The sequence below is a fragment of the Salvelinus sp. IW2-2015 genome, linkage group LG17 (genome assembly GCF_002910315.2).
Source record: "Salvelinus sp. IW2-2015 linkage group LG17, ASM291031v2, whole genome shotgun sequence".
Lineage (NCBI taxonomy): Eukaryota > Metazoa > Chordata > Actinopteri > Salmoniformes > Salmonidae > Salvelinus > Salvelinus sp. IW2-2015.
This window is the reverse complement of record NC_036857.1, coordinates 15,026,218-15,046,877: the sequence shown is the minus strand read 5'-3', so window position 1 is coordinate 15,046,877 and position 20,660 is coordinate 15,026,218. Positions and strand designations below refer to the sequence as shown.

The 20,660-nt window shown below is 41.8% G+C and overlaps 2 protein-coding genes and 1 long non-coding RNA gene across 6 annotated transcripts; 1 reads left to right on the top strand and 2 right to left on the bottom strand.

The window, feature by feature from the left end:
* Positions 1 to 1,497: 1,497 nt before the first annotated feature.
* On the bottom strand, positions 1,498 to 4,221 carry LOC111977188 (large ribosomal subunit protein eL22). 2 transcript variants are annotated; one of them, XM_070447879.1, is made up of 4 exons: positions 4,134 to 4,221; positions 3,510 to 3,614; positions 2,362 to 2,486; positions 1,498 to 1,689 (listed from the first exon to the last, which is right to left on the bottom strand). In XM_070447879.1, the coding sequence occupies exons 1-4, from the start codon at positions 4,143 to 4,145 to the stop codon at positions 1,545 to 1,547; spliced, it is 387 nt and encodes a 128-aa protein (XP_070303980.1). In that variant the 5' UTR covers positions 4,146 to 4,221; the 3' UTR covers positions 1,498 to 1,544. The 2 variants fall into 2 exon arrangements, with proteins under 2 accessions (XP_070303980.1, XP_023862298.1); XM_024006530.2 differs by having other exon boundaries at positions 3,510 to 3,623; positions 4,134 to 4,220.
* A 25-nt stretch (positions 4,222 to 4,246) lies between these two features.
* Positions 4,247 to 12,234, top strand: LOC111977189 (uncharacterized). 3 transcript variants are annotated; one of them, XR_011481296.1, is made up of 9 exons: positions 4,247 to 5,938; positions 6,158 to 6,240; positions 8,368 to 8,491; positions 9,121 to 10,384; positions 10,636 to 10,801; positions 11,044 to 11,382; positions 11,474 to 11,585; positions 11,753 to 11,853; positions 11,951 to 12,234. It is a non-coding gene; the product is annotated as an uncharacterized lncRNA (long non-coding RNA). The 3 variants fall into 3 exon arrangements; XR_002879005.2 differs by having other exon boundaries at positions 4,247 to 6,240; positions 11,044 to 11,216; positions 11,300 to 11,382; XR_011481295.1 differs by having other exon boundaries at positions 4,247 to 6,240.
* Positions 12,235 to 13,655: 1,421 nt separating this feature from the next.
* LOC111977275 (protein-S-isoprenylcysteine O-methyltransferase-like) lies at positions 13,656 to 18,849 on the bottom strand. The gene is made up of 5 exons (XM_024006663.2): positions 18,434 to 18,849; positions 17,907 to 17,995; positions 17,292 to 17,461; positions 16,832 to 17,049; positions 13,656 to 16,499 (listed from the first exon to the last, which is right to left on the bottom strand). Exons 1-5 carry the CDS (start codon positions 18,647 to 18,649, stop codon positions 16,314 to 16,316), a joined length of 879 nt encoding a protein of 292 aa, XP_023862431.1. The 5' UTR covers positions 18,650 to 18,849; the 3' UTR covers positions 13,656 to 16,313.
* Positions 18,850 to 20,660: the final 1,811 nt, after the last annotated feature.

Genomic DNA, 20,660 nt, shown 5'->3' with positions numbered 1-20,660 from the left:
TATCTTGTCATCACTACTGTTGGTGTGAGTACATTTGATAACCAATCAGCCACTGTATTTTGCAGTTGCTAGGAGAAGTAGATGGGCTAGTTGTTTTGTACATACTGATGGCTATGTCCACTACTTTATTTGGGGCCACACTTCTAATTCATCTTACCAGGCCTTGTCTGCCATATGTTCATTAGTAAATATGCTTATCACACCTTACTCAGGTTCCGAGTTGCCAAATACGTAAGATTCATGATGTAYAGGTAACTACCAAAATAATAGAAACTTGAGTAAATTTGTACGTCGCTCTGGATAAGAGCGTCTGCTAAATGACTTAAATGTAAATGAGGGATCAGTATACTAAAAGCGGGTGCTGCCACACAGGTGTGGTTCCTGTGTTAATCAAGATCCCATCATGCTTGGTCATGTGTAAAAATGCTGGGCAGACCATTATTTTGGCTACGATCCCATCCACAAGCGGTCACTGAATGCTTTGATGAGCATGAAATTGATGTAAACCATATGCCATGGCCGTAACAGATCAACAATTTAGGGAGATTCTGGAAGTGCCTTAGCGTTTTCCACCACCGAATGGTGTCGCATCCCGCCAATATAGTTCCACTTGTAGAATCAATGCCACGGTGCTTTGAAGCTATTCTGGCTCACGGTGGCCCAATTTACTATTAAAACACTGTTAGCATTTATTTGGTTATGCTGGATTAACATAGCAGTAGGTTGACTGTCTTCTGGATTTTTGTTAATGGCTAGCTTCATGTAGTGCAGGGTTGGGCAACTTTGGTGGGGCTGCATTTGCCTCGTCTGTGTGCCCACATTGCAAACTAAACATTTTAGCAGCTCCCCTTGACAGCGGAGGAAATTTTGTGCAATTCTACACATTTTGCTAGAGCGTAGAGAAAACGTTGCAATTAAGTAATTTCCTGCAATTCTACTCATTTTGCAATCGTCCAGGGAGGAAAATTAGCTGTTTTACCACATTTCACCATAGGGTGGAGAAATGTTTGCCGTTTTTAATATATCCGAGACTAACAAGACCAATGCCCCCCCCCGGCCGGTAATTCAACCATGATTACTAAATTTAGATGGCCGCTAGACTAATTTACCAATAAAAAAACATGGGGTGACTGATAAGCAGAAAAACTGCTGATGCACAACCACATTGAAATCGCACCTTGTTTTACATTTACATTTAACCTTGTCTGTTCTAACTTGCAATAATACAAGACCCTGACAAAATTTCAAATTGATCCAATGGCCTTCAAAAAGGGCTCCCAGTTGCCCATCCCTGATCTCATGTACTGCATTGTCACAACACTACGTTGACTGATCTTCACCCAGATAGGGTGTATTCAGTAGTGTACACTGCAAAATGAGTTTCTTGCTGGACAAATTCGGCTAGATCCCACCCTGTTTTGGACCATTTGCTTTTGTTGGTTCCTAGTGAACATATTCGTTGTCTTGTCACCATAGAGAAAAAGAAGTACAAAAGAAGTACTCTAAGAATTTATTAAATGTACAAAATCCAGCAGACAGGAGGTTTAATCCTCATCTTCCTCCTCCTCCTCATCCTGGTTGATCTGGAAGTAGCGCAGCTCGTAGCTCTCCTTGGTGTTGGCCACAACACGCAGCCAGTCGCGAAGATTGTTTTTCTTCAAGTACTTCTTGGTCAGATATTTCAGATATCTGCAGACAAATGGCATTCAGATGTGTGAGGTTGGGCTTTGGCTTTCAATGTTTTCCCCAAAGCAATACACATACAAAACAACCTAGTAAAGCTAATGTTTTTGCTATACACCTCAACGAATCACAAAAACACAGCACAAAGGTTGAAGAATGATACTGTAGCGCAGTCACGTGCGGTTAGCGTATTCATGTGCAGGGGTGGATAAACTCAACAAGGAAGTCTGAGGGAGAATTCAGTTCACAGCCAGTGTATATCAATGCACATAATGTTACTGGTGCATGACAGATGCAGGAGATAAGCCATAAAGCATTCGGGAGTTGGTTAAGTGGGAATTATTAAGWTGAATTCTACATAGCCAAAACTCAATATTGGCATCATCAATATCAACAATCAATATCAGCAACCTAAACAAAAATATTACTGATCAAGGCTATAAAAACAAGGGGCCTCTTATCCATCATAATCAGTGCAAAAGTGTAAGTAAATTATTCATATGAGCAACTATTTTGTGAGGACATAAGCATTTACCAAAGTTTTAATAGCTTGAACATGTAAACAATGTATTGGGTGAAAGACATTTGACAAAAAAAAATGTTTAAAGAACAAATACACAAATGTCTGCATTGCAATTTGATTACTACAGTCCTGAGTTGCCAGTGCAGTTACCATACCTTTTGGAGAAGGGGACCTCGGAGGAAACTGTGATCTTGCTCTTACTCCTCTCAATAGACACCACACCACCACCCAGGTTGCCAGCTTTCCCATTCACCTTGATGCGCTCCTGGAGAAACTGCTCCTTTAACCATTAAAACATACTGTGTAAGCATATACTTCTAATTTCCAACAACAAAAGATTGAGTTGCCCAACATTACTTAAAAAAAATATATATATTTATTTCTATTTCACCTTTATTTCACCAGGTAGACTAGTTGAGAACAAGTTCTCATTTACAACTGCGACCTGGCCAAGATAAAGCAAAGCAGTGCGACAAAAACAACAGTGTAGTGGATGTGAAACTAGCCTGTTGGCTGGAGCACATCAGTGACATCACACCTTCACTTGGATCTAAAGCCAACTGTCGCTCATGGAGTGACCGACTAGTCTCTTGCTCTGTCAGCAAACACAGTTGGCTTTGAGTTGTGTGTGTTGTTGTGCAGGTCACTAGCTAGTGTAAACCCCCCCACTTGAGATTTAAAGGCCCAGTTTTATATACATTTCCACATTATGAGGTTGGAATAATGCTGTGAAATTGTGAAGATGATAAAAAACCTTAGGTCTAAGAGTTGTTGGAAAAGACAGCCTGAAATGTAAGCCTGTTTTGGTGGCATGGTGGTTTGTCCTTCCTGGTGACATCACTAGACAGTAAATTAGTTAGACCAATAAGGAGTTCCAAACCTACTAATAACAGCACATTTTCAGTGTCCTCCCCACTTAAGACCACTCCCATAGTCCTACCGAAAATTGTTGCTTTGGAAATTGTTCAATGCTAAGAAGCTATGTTTTCTCTTAAAATGATAAAGAAACAATCACAGCATGGTACAATTGTTACCCAGAAATGATTTGATAATGAGAGAAAAAAAACAGCTGCATTGGACGATTCTGTTCAACATGTCGATCCCATGAACTGTCATTTCATAAGCTCCTTCCATCCTTCAGTTTATACTAAACCAAGTGACCACTGGGGAGGGGCAGAAACCATTCAGGATTGTGGCTAAAGGGGGTTTCAAATAAGGGCGTTTGTGCAACTAAAATATTTAAATTTTCCTTGCAACCAGGCACAGGTATAAAACCTGTCAGTGTAACTGCAAAACTACTTACAAAGTTGGCAGCATCCATGATGCCATCTTCAACAGGGTGGGTGCAGTCCAGAGTGAACTTCAGGACCTGCTTCTTCTTCTTGCCACCCTTGGACCCCTTGGTGCTCTGCTTCTTCTGCAGATAAGATTGACAGCTAATTAAAAATATGATAGTCACTACCATTGTAGCTGTTCCGTTTAGTTAGCTGCCTAGAATCTAACAGTTAACGTTACCTAACGTTAGTTCACCACCATACGCGCTACTACCGCAGACATCAACTATGTTTTAGCTAATCCCTAATTCAGAGGAAGCTTTAGTCAGGTGGCTCCTTAATAAGACCAATATTTTAGTTATTTAACTAATCAAACTACTGCTGACCATAAAACGAACAAAAAATGTTAAGCTAGTTTTGTGTAGCTACAACGTGGTGGATCTGGCTAGCTAACGTCAGCTAAACTAGCAAAAAAACTTGCTAATTTAGCGGGCCTCGTGAATAACAAAACCCAATTCAGTGCCTTGTTTAGCATGATTAACGATTACATAAGCCCTCCTAAATATGCCCCGATTTATACAAATAATGTACAGCCGTTTTAAGTGTGAAAAATGTATATATTTCAACAATTTTCCACACGCGATTGTACCCACCACAGGAGCCATGGCGAAGAATTTAGCAGAAAGGAAGAGCTGGGTTTGCGCGTGCGTTACATTTTGGCCTGATGAATCAATCGCAGATCTAGTCGATACAATCACGGCATCAGAGTTCGATTAAAAGGCTTAACATTATTGTTTATATATCTTATTGAAATTCCATATATTTTGAAGGATTACAAGTACAAACGTGTTAGAAACAATACATCCTTCTACAAATTGTAACAAAAAAACAATACAAACAAAAAATAAACAGAAAAACACTTAGGATGTTGTTGTTTTTTGGTCCATAATTACCTATTTGGGAAAGGGGATACTTAGTCAGCAGCACAACTGAATGCATTCAACTGAAATGTGTCTTCCACATTTAACCCAAACCCTCTGAATCAGAGGTCCATCATAATGACGTTGTCAAAACCCTGCTCTTTGAATGGTCCTTCATAATGTCATCGTCATAATCCTGCTCGCTCATTGGTTCTTCGTTACGCTGCTCTCTGATTGGTCCCTTCATTACTACGTCGTCATAACCCTGCTCCCTGATTGGTGATCCCTTGATTACGACATTACCATAACCCTGCTCTGCTAGGTTGTTTATTATGACATTGCCATAACCCTCCTATCTGATTGATCCCTTCAGAATGGCATCATCATAACCCTACTCTGATTGGTCCCTTCATAATGACAAATACAGTTCTTGGGCTATAGCTCCTTGCCAATAGTGACTTAATAAACTCTGGCATAGTGAGCAGGGAGGCAGACAACAAGGTAAAAAAAAAAATCCTGCCTTTGTTTCATACTGCCTGGCATTGAGCACAGTGTGGTCCTAGAAACCTGGCAACTTTCAGTGACAAGATAAAGAGAATTTGGGCATCTAGGCATTTGAATGATTGATCCCTCTGGGCTCAGGTGAAGTTCATTGATGTGACCTCCAGGACTGGATTATATAACGTCGTTGTCATTTTGCAGTACTGTGGATATGGATATGTTAATGTCAGTACAAACTAGTTTAGATGAGATTGTGGTGGTATTTCCAGGATGCATATGAGTTTATTTAGCATAAATCACATGACGCTTAACATGACATAACTAACTTACTGACATGGATATTAAATGCTCTGTCATATAGGCTATGTGCTCTGTTTTCTATGAGTTGCCTAGTGTTTTTGCTCTAGTTGAAGGGTTGTAAACTGTGAGCATTCTATTTACAATGCTCTTGCATGCATTATTTACAATGTTATCCAACTTCAACTTGCTGACGACTATGCCTGTGACAGTCTAGCCATGTCTGAACTGATATAATTGTTGACAGCTTGTACAAGTATTCATTGGAGGTTATCTTTTGTAAGAGTGAGAGGGTGAGAGGCTACAGTGGACCTTATTAAGTGTGGGACAAGTCTAGTCAATTCTCTAGCTCCCCTTAAAACACTGAAAATATGCTCTAAGTAACATGTTCGTTTATGAGATTAATTCAGTTAATGTCATGGGAAATCACACTGGTGTAAAGCAATATGCAGTGTTGTTTGTTGATATGCTTATCGTTAACATTACCGTGTAATCAGAATTCAGTGTGATACTACAGTACCAGTAGTGTAGTAACCAAAAAAGTGTTAAACAAATCAAAATATATTTTATATTTGAGATTCTTCAAAGTAGCCAACCTTTGCCTTGATGACAGCTTTGCACACTCTTGTAGCCAGCCGCTGTGTGGAGCTTGCAGGGAAACAACCCACAAGAACAAGATAATCTCCCGCCACGACATTGTCTCCCTTGCCAATCGCACGATGGGGCCCACAAAACATGTGGTGTGTTAAAACTACAATCTTCTTCAATCTTAAAGTGTTACGTACCCCTTTAAAAACAGCTAGATGTATTTTATGGATAAACTAGCAGGTGCACAGAAAATGTTGGTGAAAATGTTGGTGAAATCCAAGGCTCTCAAACTCAAATTCTCTCTTCTCTGAGATTCCATTGTAATGTCTGTATGTATGTCTGATCGTGACTGTTTGTCTGTCTACCCACAGCCCTCCACGATGAGCTAGCTGTACATCATGTTCTCCACAGAGAAGTCCATGCTGTCCATCAACTGTTTCAGAGACATGCAAGTGTGAGTTACAGTCAGCTCCTATCCCTAATATTTTATCACTTAAATAATTAAATAGTCAACTATTAAGCAATATTGAGACAGCATATATGCAAAGCTGTGAAAGGCTGGACCAAGCCATCATAGTGAGTGCATTCTCCTAATTATAACTCTATTACCTACTTGTTCCATCTTGCTGTAGGGCAGGCATCATCAACTAGATTCAGCCGTGGGCCAATTTTATTCTGGGCAGATGAGCCGAAACATAATAACAAATAATTTGTAGACTGCAAATTGACCGCAAGAAGCGCCAAAAAATACAATATTTGACTGAAACATAATAATATCGAACCTTGCTTACATTTGTATACGATCACATATACACTATACAGTTCATTCGGAAAGTATTCAGACACCTTGACTTTTTCCATATTTTGTTACGTTACAGCCTTATTCTAAAATGGATTAAATCGTTTCTTCCCTCCTCATCAATCTACACATAATGACAAAGCAAAAACAGTTTTTTGGAAATGTTTGCAAATAATACAAATTTAAAAAACAGAAATATCACATTTACATAAGTATTCAGACCCTTTACTCAGTACTTTGTTGAAGCACCTCTGGCAGCGATTACAGCCTCGAGTCTTTTGGGTATAACGCTACAAGCTTGGCACACCTGTATTTGGGGAGTTTCTCCAATTCTTCTCTGCAGAACCTCTCAAGCTCTGTCAGGTTGGATGGGTAGCGTCGCTGCACAGCTATTTTCAGGTCTGTCCAGAGCCGTTAGATCGGGTTCAAGTCCGGGCTCTGGCTGGGCCACACAAGGACATTGAGACTTGTCCCGAAGCCACTACTGCGTTGTCTTGGCTGTGTGCTTAGGGTCATTGTCCTGGTGGAAGGTGAACCTTCGCCCCAGTCTGAGGTCCTGAGCGTTCTGGAATAGGTTTTCATCAAGGATCTCTCTCTGTACTTTGCTCCGTTCATCTTTKCCTCGATCCTGACTAGTCTCCCAGTCCCTGCCGCTGAAAAACATCCCCACAGCATGATGCTGCCACCACCATGCTTCACCATAGGGATGGTGCCAGGTTTCCTCCAGATGTGACACTTGGAATTCAGGCCAAAGAGTTTAATCTTGGTTTCATCAGACCAGGGAATTTTGATCTCATGGTCTGAGTTCTTAAGATGCCATTTGGCAAACTCCAAGCAGGCTATCATGTGCCTTTTACTGAGGAGTGGCTTCCGTCTGGCAACTCTACCATAAAGGCCAGATTGGTGGAGTGCTGCAGAGATGGTTGTCCTTCTGGAAGGTTCTTCCATCTCCACAGAGGAACTGTGGAGCTTTGTCAGAGTCACCATCACCACCTCAGTGACCAAGATCCTTCTCCCCTGATTGCTCAATGTTGCCAGGCGGCCAGCTCTAGGAAGAGTCTTGGTGGTTCCAAACGTCTTCCATTGAAGAATGATGGAGGCCACTGTGTTCTTGGGGACCAATGCTGCAGATATTTGTTGGTACCATTCYCCAGATCTGTGCCTCAACACAATCCTGGCTCGGAGCTCTACTGACAATTCCTTCAACCTCATGGCTTGGTTTCTGTTCTGACTTGCACTGTCAACTGTGGGACCTTATATAGACAGGTGTGTGCCTTTCCAAATCATGTCCAATCAATTGAATTTACCACAGGTGGACTCCATTCAAGTTGTAAAAATATCTCAAGGATGATCAATGGAAACAGGATGCACCTGAGCTCATTTTCGAGTCTCATAACAAAGGGTCTGAATACCTATGTAAATAAGGCATTTCTCTTTWTTATCTGTTATACATTTGCTAACATGTCTAAAAACCTGTTTTCATTTTGTCATTATGGGGTATTGTGTGTAGATTGATGAGGACATTTATTTATTTAACCTATTTTAGAATACGTCTGTAATGTAACAAAATGTGGAAAAAGTCAAGGGATCTGAATACTTTCCAAATGCACTGTATATACCTATAGACAACAATACATGTGGAGGAACTTGGTGGAGTTTAGTTTGTTGGGTGGGGAGAGAGTGTGTGTGTGTGTGTGTGTGTGTGTGTGTGTGTGTGTGTGTGTGTGTGTGTGTGTGCGGTGTTGTCTAGTTCCTTCTCATGGTGTGACCCCTGACTCCTAGGCGGTGAAGGAGCTCCGGACGTTGGCCAGAGGCCATCATCCTGCTGAAGGCCATGATCGAGGAGGTCCGAGAGAATGTTGATGAGGAGGAGTGCGCAATCAGCACTATTTTCAACAAAGTGCAGGTGAGCTGACATAGTCATCGGCCATTTTGAAAACATTAAACTCAACTCAGGGGGTGGCAGTTAACTTAGCGGTTAAGAGCCAGTAACCGAAAGGTCTCTGGTTTGAATCCCCGAGCCAGCAAGGTGGAAAACATCTGCCATTCTGCCTTTGAGCAAGGCATTTAACCCGCAACAACAACTGCTCCCCGGGAGCTGATGACATGGACGTGGTTTAAGGCAGCCCTCCGCACCTCTCTGATTCAGAGGGGTTGTGTTAAATGTGGAAGACTGTTGTGCAATTTCCCTCGATTTCCTCAATTAATCAATGTTGTCGTTGTTTTTTTTATACATTTCCGCAAATTGTATTAAATTCTACCACAAGGTGTCACTCTTCATGTCCTATCGTAAAGTAGCTGAAGGTTCAATACCTTGCACAACATTACATGAGAGCAACATTTTATTGACTTATACTGGATACAGTTGTAATGCTCAAGTAGTGCTTTTCATTTACAAACTGAAAAGAAATGTATGTAAATTAGTTTTGGTTGGGAAAGTATTCATTAGAGTCCAGTTAATTTAATTTTGAGAGATTTGCAATGCAATTAAATGACCCAGATAATATTGTCCTCTTTTGAATGAAAAACTGTCAGAACGAAAACAAATGACATTCTAGACGACAAAAACAAAGAGCAGCGCAAAGGTGAGAATACATTTTTCTTCATGCTACCTTGCTTGAAAATCATGTTTATCATGTAGCTCTAATGTATAGCCTATGCTCAGAGAAACTGTTAACCTGTTATTGTTTGAATGGGCCTTCCGAACCAAGCGCACACAGATTCAGCCTCAATGGCTGTAAACTCAATTAACTCTCGAAGAAGTAAGTCTTACCACAGACAGACAATATGCATCCCAAATGCCACCACATTTGGGATGCATATTGGCCACCATTCCCTTTATAGTGAACTACTTTAAACCAGAAGTAGYGCACTATATAGGAAATAGTGTTACATTCGGGTGCACAAGACTTCCTGCTTTGAGAATTCATTAGAGTGTTCAATACCAAGAGATATTGAACACCTAATGGCTTGTGCCTAATATGCCTAATATGCCTGCCTAATATGTATCCTGTTCCACATGTATATATAGATCCTACTGGGGGATTAAGGTGTCCATGGCAGCAGACCAATATAGATTAAAGCCAAATGAATAATAATGTGTCAGGACTAGCTACATCAGGCTTGCCTGGCACCACTTTCAACCCAGTAGCAAATGAGAACAGCTGTCTCATCTGGCTGCACTCTTACCCACTCTCCAGGTAATGTCCTGTCTATGGTATGCCTGTTTATCCTGGAGTAGTGATACATGTTGCCTATTTTTACAATGTCTTATTCACCGTGCCCAACTGTATTTGTAATCCTAATTGATGTTCCATCTTGAGCAGGTGTAATATAATCAACTCAAGCCAATGTTCTCTTCCACCTTGCTATGTAAGTAGAGTGTAGTATGATGAATAATGCCCAATCTGGTTCTATGAATCCAGAAGGGCACAAACCAAAACATTAAATGGAATACTAGCAACTATGAATACAGTCTTTAAGCAAATTTATTTGACTTTGATATCTGTTATCCAGCGACTAAAGAAGATTGACTAACTGCCACACAGACTGAGACTAGCTCAGAATAGCAGTATTAAGTCCCTCTCTCCGGCCATCTTGCCTCCTCAACTGATGTTTGCTCATGTCACATCCCAAATATACACCCCATGTGTCTTCTTCTATGTTTCTGGTTTAGATCAACACAGAGTATCGGTCCGAGTTTGCTTATTGCCTTGAGTCTCTGTTACTGCTGGGCCAAAGACGCTCTGTGTCCATTGCTGGGAGTGTCGGGATTGAGTTTGGGCAATGCCAGCGGACTGTGAGTCATATTTCACCCCTACCATATGGAAATTGTGCAGACCTACACGTTCAAGGGGAAAATGTAATCAGCATGTTATTGATGTTCCCAATGAGTGAAACCTCAACATTCAAGACAGTATGCTTATACTTTCCAAATATGCTCGTCATGTTCTGAAATAGCCAGCGTAATATGAGGACACCCCTACCTGTTGTGTAAAATGTTATGTCAAGATATTTATTTATTGTGTAAATGTCCTTCTGTCTCCTCAGCCTGCAGTCATCCCTGTCCCTGCCACTCCCCTCCCATCAGTGACATGTCCCTGGGTTCATCCGTGGTGCCGAAGCCCACCGCTATATCATCACCAAGGTCCTCCTGGTAAAGGTTGGGGAGACCCCATTTACTGAGCACTGTCGCAACTATGAGAACAGCTACAGGGTGAGTGAGCTTCTACAACATTTTAAAGTTACTGTACAACTCTGATACCCATTGTTACAACATTACTGAGGGCTTTCACAGCCAATCACAGTGTTTTTGTATGTGTATTTGAAATGTGTCATGAAAAGATCTGACGTTCAGAGGTGCCTGGTTTATTGATTTCTATGAAGGCACTATCCTGACTCCTCTACGGTCCTGTAGCCCCCCCCCCGCAAAAAAAAACCTTCCTGTGTTTTCCTTAGATGCTGCAGACATCCATTCAGCAGCTGAAGGACCAGGTGCAGGAGACCCACAGGGATTGACCAAGCACCCTCCTCATCAAGACAGACACGTCGGAAGACATCCTTGATACCTCCGTACAGCCATATCTCCCACGAGTACTCTGCAGTGGAACTCATGAGGGCTGTTTGAGGAGGTGGGAATCACCAAAGCAATGAGGATTCTGAAAAAGTATTCAGACAACACTGTTTATAAATGTAACCCAGCTCTCCTTTTAAGGCTCATCTCCATCTTGTTATCCTTCCCCTAAGTCTGGGAGGATATCTTTCAGAGGGTTGCAAATGAACAGAACATCTATGAAGGTAAAAGGGGTTTTCTTATTCTGTTAGATGTGAAATAGATATGAAGTTGGTGTTTTATATACTGCATGTGTCCATTCTGTTTTCTGCCCAGCTTCATGATCTGACGCAGCTAAAGAAGAGAACAGATACCTGACCACCATCGCCAGGCAAATCGGCCCCTACATCCGATCCATCGCCAAGGTGAAGGAACGCCTTGAACCCAGGTACTGGAACCAAGCCACTGTAACTACTGTACATATCACAAACTACAACATTATTTTGACTAACAAGTTACTCTGGCAAATGTACAATTTGAAATGTTTGTTTCTATCATGGTGACCGTGTAAGATAAGGTGTTCCATGAAGTATTCTCTATTCAATGTTCCCACAGACTGAAAGAGCCTAAGGAGCTGAAAGATTACCGTACAGAGGACATGCTGAAGACCTCACTATGGCCACAGATACTAAACAAACCATTTTAACAACACAGATGTAAGCTAGCTAGATTACTTAATAACTTGGAAGAATTGATCATTGATTTGAGTGAGAACTAACTTCTTTGTTAAACCTCAACCTTTATGCTCAACAGAAATGACCTGACCTGTACCAGATGATAACCACACTCTCAGCAACCTCTGACGATGCTGCCCTCRAGAACAATAATCTACTGACCAGGGAAGCAGAAGAACACAGAGATTTGGAAGATGTCTCCCTAAGCAACTGGATGGGGTCATGAGACTTCAATGTGCTCACCCATAACTTATGTAAATTATATTGAATATAACATTTAAATGTTTCTAAGATTACCCATATTAGAACTACAGTAGCAAACCCATGAAATAAAACAATGAAAGGAAGACAATTTTCTTAGGATAAATTTTATTTTATTTCACAGGACACTGTTGTTCAATCAATTCAGAACATTTCAGTCAAGTGAATAAAAGTAATCAGCCAAGAGAGAGATAAGTATTCTCTCTGCATGATACATTTACATTACCTGTAATAAACTGTAGTATTGTTATACTGTAGTGCAACAACTGGCTTTTTCCATGTTCAGCTCAGCTGGATCATGCTTGGAGCAGTAAACAGTTGTATGTCTGCAGCCAACAATGTGCTCTTATATTATTGAATCTATAGATAATCTTCTCATCTTTATTCATCTAATACACAGTGCTCTTGACTGTCCTCATTTCATAAACTCTAACACACACACTTGTCTTGTGCAACATACAGTTAGAGAGCTCGACTCTTCTAATTTCAGGAATTCTCTTTCAATCACACACTCTCCATACAGTCTGGGCATACAGAGGGCAGAGGCAACCTTTCACCTGAGACAAGCGGTAGTTCAGGAGGAAGCAATGCTGGGTTGAGCTTATCGCAAAGGAGACGACCTTTCCTCTGAACCCCTTAGCCATAGGAATGCATCTATTGGTTGGTTTCAATACAAATAAATTACAGGTGGTGATGATCAAGTGGTGGTTGAAAGAGAGCCAGTCTTTGAGTGCATTTTAAAGATGACTGTACCATGTGGGTGCCCCTATAGTTAAAACCTTATGGAAGAAACAACACCCCTGATTCATAGTCTATATACCCAGGAACAATGTTCAGACTTACAGCAGACTGGAATAGAACAGTGAATGGATTGTCAGTGTTCAATATGTTTTCATAATTTACAAAGTAGACATTTCTGACTTGATACGCTGTACCGATTGGAAGAATCAGAGAACCAGGCTGCAACTTGCCCAGGTTGTCAAATTAGCAAAATATTAGTGATTGTACAGCCTTTTGATCCTGAGTGGACATGGGATGTGAATTTAAAATAAATCATTATTTTGTGTAAGGATAAATCAATATAGAAAGTCCGGGCTGATAACTAAAACCAGTATTTTTTTCTTCATAGCATACATTATTTTAATAACTTTGACATTCATCAAAAGGCCTTTTTCTTATAATTTATGAAAGAGCGAATTAACCATGTTGCAAGGGACCCCATTTCCGTAACTTTCGGGCATTTTTGTAAATGTATAACAAAGTCACTCAGAAATAAATGTTTCTTACTGGGACAGAACACACACACATATATATATTATATATATATATATATATATACACACACAAACGTATGTGGACACCTCTTCAAATTAGTGTATTCAGCCACACCCATTGCTGACAGTTTTTTTTTTTTAATCGAGCACACCGCCATGCAATCTCCATAGACAAACATTGGCAGTAGAATGGCCTTACTGAAGAGCTCAGTGACTTTCAATGTGGCACCATCATAGGATGCCACCTTTACAACAAGTCAGTTCATAAAATGTCTGCCCCGCTAGAGGTACCCCGGTCAAAAATAAGTGCGGTTATTGTGAAGTGGAAATGTCTAGGAGCAACAATGGCTCAACCGCGACGTGGTAGGCCACACAAGCTCACAGAACAGGACCGCTGAGTACTGAACATTTTTTTAAATACATTTTTAAAAAATGGCCTGTTTCTCGGGTTGCAACACTCACTACCGAGTACCAAACTGCCTCTGGAAGCAACGTCAGCACAATAACTGTTCGTCGGGAGCTTCATGAAATGGGTTTCAATGGCTGAGTAGCCGCAGACAAGCCTAAGACCACCATGCGCAATGCCAAGTGACGGCTGGAGTGGTGTAAAGCTCGCCGCCATTGGAGCAGTGGAAATGCATTCYYTGGAGTGATGAACCATGCTTCACCATCTGGCAGTCCGACATCCAAATCTGGGTTTGGCGAATGCCAGGAAACTGTAAAGTTTGGCGGAGGAGGAATAATGGTTCGGGCAAGTCCCCTTTCCCCTGAAGGGAAATCTTAACGCTACAGCATACAGTACAATGACATTCTAGACGATTCTGTACTTTGTGGCAACAGTTTGGGGAAGGCCCTTTCCTGTTTCAGAATGACAACACCCCCATGCACAAAGCGAGGTCCATATAGAAGTGGTTTGTGGGGATCAGTATGCAAGAACTTGACTGGCCTGCAGAGCCCTGACCTCAACCCCATCGAACACGTTTGGGATGAATTGGAACGCCGACTGCAATCCAGGCTTAATAGCCCAACCTCACTAATGCTTGTGGCTGAATGGAAGCAAATCCCCACAGCAATGTTCCAGCATCTAGTGGAAAGCCTTCCCCAGAAGAGTGGAGGCTGTTATAGCAGCAAAGGGGAGACCAACTCCATATTAATGCTCATGATTTTGAATGAGATGTTCGACAAGCAGGTGTCCACATACTTTTGGTCATGTAATGCATGTATGAGGGCTGATAAATGTAGCATCCAGGGCTCTACATAAAAAATGTATGGGTAAAACTGGTGCTCCAAACTTTAAAACATTAAGTGCACAACCTGAAATCTTAGAAATGTCCTTGTCCCAGAATGACCCAGCGACAATACGATTCCAATGGAGTTTCCCCATCTCAAAAGTATCTCTGATATGGGTCAGATTTTTTAAACTGTTTGTATTCGAACCAAGCCATTTTTGCTGTAGTAAAGGTGCAAGCATGACGCTAACGAATCTGCACCCAGGAAACAGCGGTACAGCGAAGCCTTATCATGACAACAGATTGTTATAAAAATTGAATTTTTTTCCCCGTACTGGTACTCCCAAATTAAAACTGCAGTTCGCACAGCAAAATATTTTGTTGCATATTCAACCAAATTGGGTCACACTTTAGAACCCTGTGTGCATCCCTAATATTGTGTAAAACCATTCTGATGTCAACACTGAGGCCTAATAATGATGACTCTGTGATATGACAGACAAACAAGGAATAGCAGAAACTCAACCAGGCTCATTACAGCACTTCTGACTCAGTAACCAAAGCTAAAATCAATTCAGCAGCCACTTAAGGCCAGGCACCACAGGCTAAAGTGTTGCACAAACCTAGCAATTTAGAGTTTGGGAGGGGGGGGGGGGGGATATTTTTCAATGAATTTTTGGATTTTCAAAAAGTAAAAAATATCCAAAGGTTTATAAAAAATATTCTTGTTAGTTTATCATACTAACGTCATCAAAATGTCATGAACTGTAACCACTTTTAAATGGACATACATCCATAATTTGAACGCTCACTACATTGAAATCACACATCGCTTAAAAGTCAATTTCTTAGAGAATGTTACTTTGAAGATATGGTGATTGGGTGTAAATGGGTGTTTGGTAGTCTTAATTCAGTCCTCGTCTTACTGCCATTTCCTGAAAAATCACACTCTTCCCAAACGCCAACTTATTTTCTGTGGTTATCTTTAGATGTATTCTCCAGACTTATACATAGGGAATTGTTGATATGTTTATGACACAATCAGATATGTGAAAGTTCGGTCCTAGAGTGTCTTAACAAAATAAAAATATTTAGGTTGATTTTTACTTCATCCAGTGTCCAGAAAAATTGGTTTGTGTTATATGCAAATATTTAATGGTATAACCTAATTTGCATATTTTTATACAATGTTTCAGAAAAAGACAAAAATATTATATTGTGTCCACATTCAACTGGTAAAAGTTGATTGTAATATGATTAAGTGGGGAGGGGGGGGGGGGGAAATACCCTATTAGGGTGTGGTGCCTGGCCTTAAGATACTCAACTCCTCTCTAAGGAAAAAAACAGAAAAGGGAGCCTTCTTCAGAACATTGGAGATTAAAGAAAAATACAAACTCATGTCTATAGTAGTCAATTTAACCAAACAAGAGAGAACAGAGGTGGTTGAATATATGGGGGGGGTGTGGTTTCTTTTTGAGTGAGTCTACCCAGGCCTTGGGGGTGGTATGGGGATGGGAGCCCTTCACAACACTCATAGGTGTCAGTCTCTGTGAGCTCTAAGCACCCCAGGGCGGGCAACCACAGGGGCTAATCCACAGTACGCTGACCAGGGCTGCCCCTCACAGTGCCTGTCTGTCTGCCTGCCATTTTCATACATCCAGGACTCCATCTCTCACACCTAGGAGCTGTTGATGCGGATGCCTGAAATAAACGGCAGGCCGGTGCCCACCTTCTTTTTGTACTCCAGGTAGTCCTCTGCAAAGAAATGGATGAGAGAAAGCTCCTCCTCCTCGATCCGTTCACGGAAGAAGCGCCAGCTTGCCATGGTATAGCCCGCGATGCAGACAGGGTTGCACAGCATCACCTGGAACATTGGACATAGAAAAGTGAAATCAGTGTAGTGGGCTTGACTGGAACATGTTTAAGAAACAAACATGTCTGGATTCTTAAAAGGGAACAGAGTTTAGCTTGTGTATTAGCCTGCATGCTAATATTGCTGTGACAAGGGTTGCAATWGTCTGGTAACTTTCCCAAGACTGCAAGAATTTCCAGAAATCACAGTTGGAGGATTCCGGATTTTCTATTTCCAGGAATATTTCTGAAAAATCTGGACATTTTGGGAACATCTCCAGAATTTTGCAAACCGTGCCTTGCCATTCAAGAGTTTCCTTAGCTATTGACAGAATAGGCTGGTACCTGTGTGCCAATGCTCCAGTAGAACCATCCCACGTAGGAGGGGTGTCTGAAGAAGGCGTAGACCCCATCCGTGACCAGCACGTGGCTCTGAGCCTTCTCGTTCTGGACGATGTGGTTGAAGTTGGAGCCGGCCGTCAGCATGGCAGACTTACGCAGGAAGTCCCCACACAGCACCATCACCAGGCCCACCAGGCTGAGCCAGCTCAGCTGCTTCAGCTCTGAGACATAAAATGTACAGCCTATTAAGACACTTAACTCCTACTGTGACAACATGTCATGCCCATTTCAACTGAGACATTGAAAAGTTATTGGCTGCGTTCCAGGCTGACTGAAACGCAGAAGCCTGCCCGACTGCAATTGATGACGTGGCACATAATCATTGGTTGATGCAATGCAACGCAAGCAATGTTGTCGGGCTGGAACACGGCCATTGAGCCCAAGTGTGGTATGGAGGACAGACCTGGGACAGTGAGCTTCTCTATGGTGAACTCCACCCATGAGGACACAGCAGCCACGGTGTACTCCACACTGTGGTTGAGGAGGAATGAGTCCAGAGACAGGCTGCGGGGGTTAATGATGGCTGTCACCAGGTACTCGGAGTAGTGGAAGAAAGACAAGGAGCACATGTACCTGCAAAAATATGCATTGACTGAGAACTATGCATAACAGGTACCGAACTAACAACGGTAGTATTGTGTGTGTACTGTGTGTGTGTGTGTGTGTGTGTGTGTGTGTGTGTATATATGTACATGAGAGAGAGAAAAAGAGGCAGCGTCCGAGAGGATCAAAACCCTAATGTATCATGGGTAAATTGACTGACTGATCTACAAATAATAATAAGTTGTTATTTATGATACAAGGTTCTTTGTAGATCTGTCAGTCGGCAGTCACCTGTAATATTGAACAAACCCAGAGAGCGTGTGTGAGAGAGCATGTACAAAGGTTTATTCATTACGGAAACCGTTTAAGAACCAAACAGAGCAAAACTAGAGTTTTTATTGGACAAACACAGGTAGTTACTTTCCCGTTTCGTTCTGTTTAAGAAACTTTTTGCAAGAAGTTGTTGGATGCTTACCAGCCAAAGTGTGTCCATGTGGTTTGGGAAAAGCTTATGATCAAGCCACACCCAAAAGTAAAGCCAAGGAAGCAGGCTCGCACAGCAACCTGGGAGAAAGAAGAGTATGCATAGGAAACATTTCTACCTTCAATTTGTTAAAATTATCTAGTTATCTAACTATACAAGTAGAAAGTTGGCTCCAAATCAATAGCTAACACAATAACATGCTCTTAGGGATAGCATATCTGTCTAACTTCAATAGTGTTATCTAATTTACAGTTTAGGGCTCTATCTTTAGCCAATCAAGCTGACAGCTGTCTCAATCCAATTCAGATAATAGGATTAGCTAGCTAGCACAACATATTGTCAGGAAGAAGAGGGGCAATGAAAATATACCAATACTTTAGATAGCTAAAGCCTAGCCATATGGCTGCCGTTTTGGCTAATGGGCAAATAAAATAGAAATCAAGATGGCTAGCTATCTAAGGAGCTTAGTTAACGTTATAGCTATCCATCTTCTTTCAGACGTTAGTTAGCTTGCTTACCTTATATAGAGGTCCCTTGTATATGATAAGCAAGAAGCCATTGATAACAGCGATGTACACAGCAATAGCTATTTTCCCCCTCACTCCAGTGAGATAGTCGAATACCCAGTCAAGATGTCCAGCGAATGTTCTAATAAGGGGAATTATAACAACACCCAGTCCTAAAAGCAAGCTTATAATACTTATTTTCCCCTCTAAAACCAACTTGCCTGCCATGATGAAGTACCGTTACTCCCTATGGGCTCTCGCGAGACTTCCACAATTACAAAATTTACTCACTAATCTTGGCTGCGTTCCAGGTGGTCACGCTGTGCAGATACATATAATCACTTCATCATCACACACACTCAGCAGGAATCACATCAATATGGCAGCAATCTTCTGAGCACACCTGAGAAGATTGCTTTATTCTATTTATGTTGTTCCTGACACGTTAAACACTTCTCCAGGCGTTGTGAAATGTGATCAACTTCGCAGCGCGACTCTAATAAAGACTACCTAYCTGGAACGCCTATATACGTGACGTAAAGAGGACCTTTTACTATTTATTGGCTSTAGATGGCGCTTTTTTTWWWTWTWWTTTATTTCACCTTTATTTAACCAGGTAGGCTAGTTGAGAACAAGTTCTCATTTGCAACTGCRACCTGGCCAAGATAAAGCATAGCAGTGTGAACAGACAACACAGAGTTACACATGGAGTAAACAATAAACAAGTCAATAACATGGTAGAAAAAAAGAGAATCTATATACAATGTGTGCAAAATGCATCCAATATTTTGAGTAGGGTATTGGAGGCTATTTGTAAATGACATCGCCGAAGTCGAGGATCGGTAGGATGGTCAGTTTTACGAGGGTATGTTTGGCAGCATGAGTGAAGGATGTTGGTTGCGAAATAGGAAGCCAATTCTAGATTTACTTTGGATTGGAGATGTTTGATGTGAGTCTGGAAGGAGAGTTTACAGTCTAACCAGACACTTAGAATATGTGGACAACTACAAATACCTAAGTCAGAACCGTCCAGAGTAGTGATGCTGGACGGGCGGGCAGGTGCAGGCAGCGATCGGTTGAATAGCATGCATTTAGTTTTAATTGTATTTAAGAGCAGTTGGAGGCCACGGAAGGAAAGTTGTATGGCATTGAAGCTCGTCTGGAGGTTGTTAACACAGTGTCCAAAGAAGGGCCAGAAGTATACAGAATGGTGTCGTCTGCGTAGAGGTGGATCAGAGACTCACCAGCAGCAAGAGCGACATCATTGATGTATAACAGAGAGAGTCAGCCCAAGAATTGAACCCTGTGTGCACCCCCACAGAGACTGCCAGAGGCCCGGACAACAGGCCCTCCGATTTGACACACTGAACTCTATCAGAGAAGTAGTTGGTGAACCAGGCGAGGCAATCATTTGTGAAACCAAGGCTATCGAGTCTGCCGATGAGGATGTGGTGATTGACAGAGTTGAAAGCCTTGGCCAGGTCAATGAATACGGCTGCACAGTATTCTTTCTTATCGATGGCGGTTAAGTATCGTTTAGGACGTTGAGCGTGGCTGAGGTGCACCCATGACCAGCTCTGAAACCAGATTGCATAGCGAGAAGGGTGCGGTGCGATTCGAAATGGTCGGTAATCTGTTTGTTGACTTGGCTTTCGAAGACCTTAGAAAGGCAGGGTAAGATAGATTTGGTCTGTAGCAGTTTGGATCAAGAGTGTCCCCCCCTTTGAAGAGGGGTGACCGCAGCTGCTTTCCAATCTTTAGGAATCTCAGACGACACGAAAGAGAGGTTGAACAGGCTAGTAATAGGGGTTGCAACAATTTCGGCAGATAGTTTTAGAAAGAAAGGGCCAGATTGTCTAGCCCGGCTGATTTGTAGGGGTCCAGATTTTGCAGCTCTTTCAGAACATCCGCTGACTGGATTTGGGAGAAAGAGAAATGGGGAAGGCTTGGGCGAGTTGCTGTGGGGGGGCAGTGCTGTTGACCGGGGTAGGGGTAGCCAGGTGGAAAGCATGGCCAGCCGTAGAAAATGCTTATTGAAATTCTCAATTATAGTGGATTTATCGGGGGTGACAGTGTTTCCTATCGTCAGTGCAGTGGGCAGCTGGGAGGAGTGTTCTTAGGTGTTCCATGGACTTTACAGTGTCCCAGAACTTTTTTGAGTTCGTGTTGCAGGAAGCAAATTTCTGCTTGAAAAAGCTATCCTTGGCTTTTCTAACTGCCTGTGTATATTGGTTCTAAA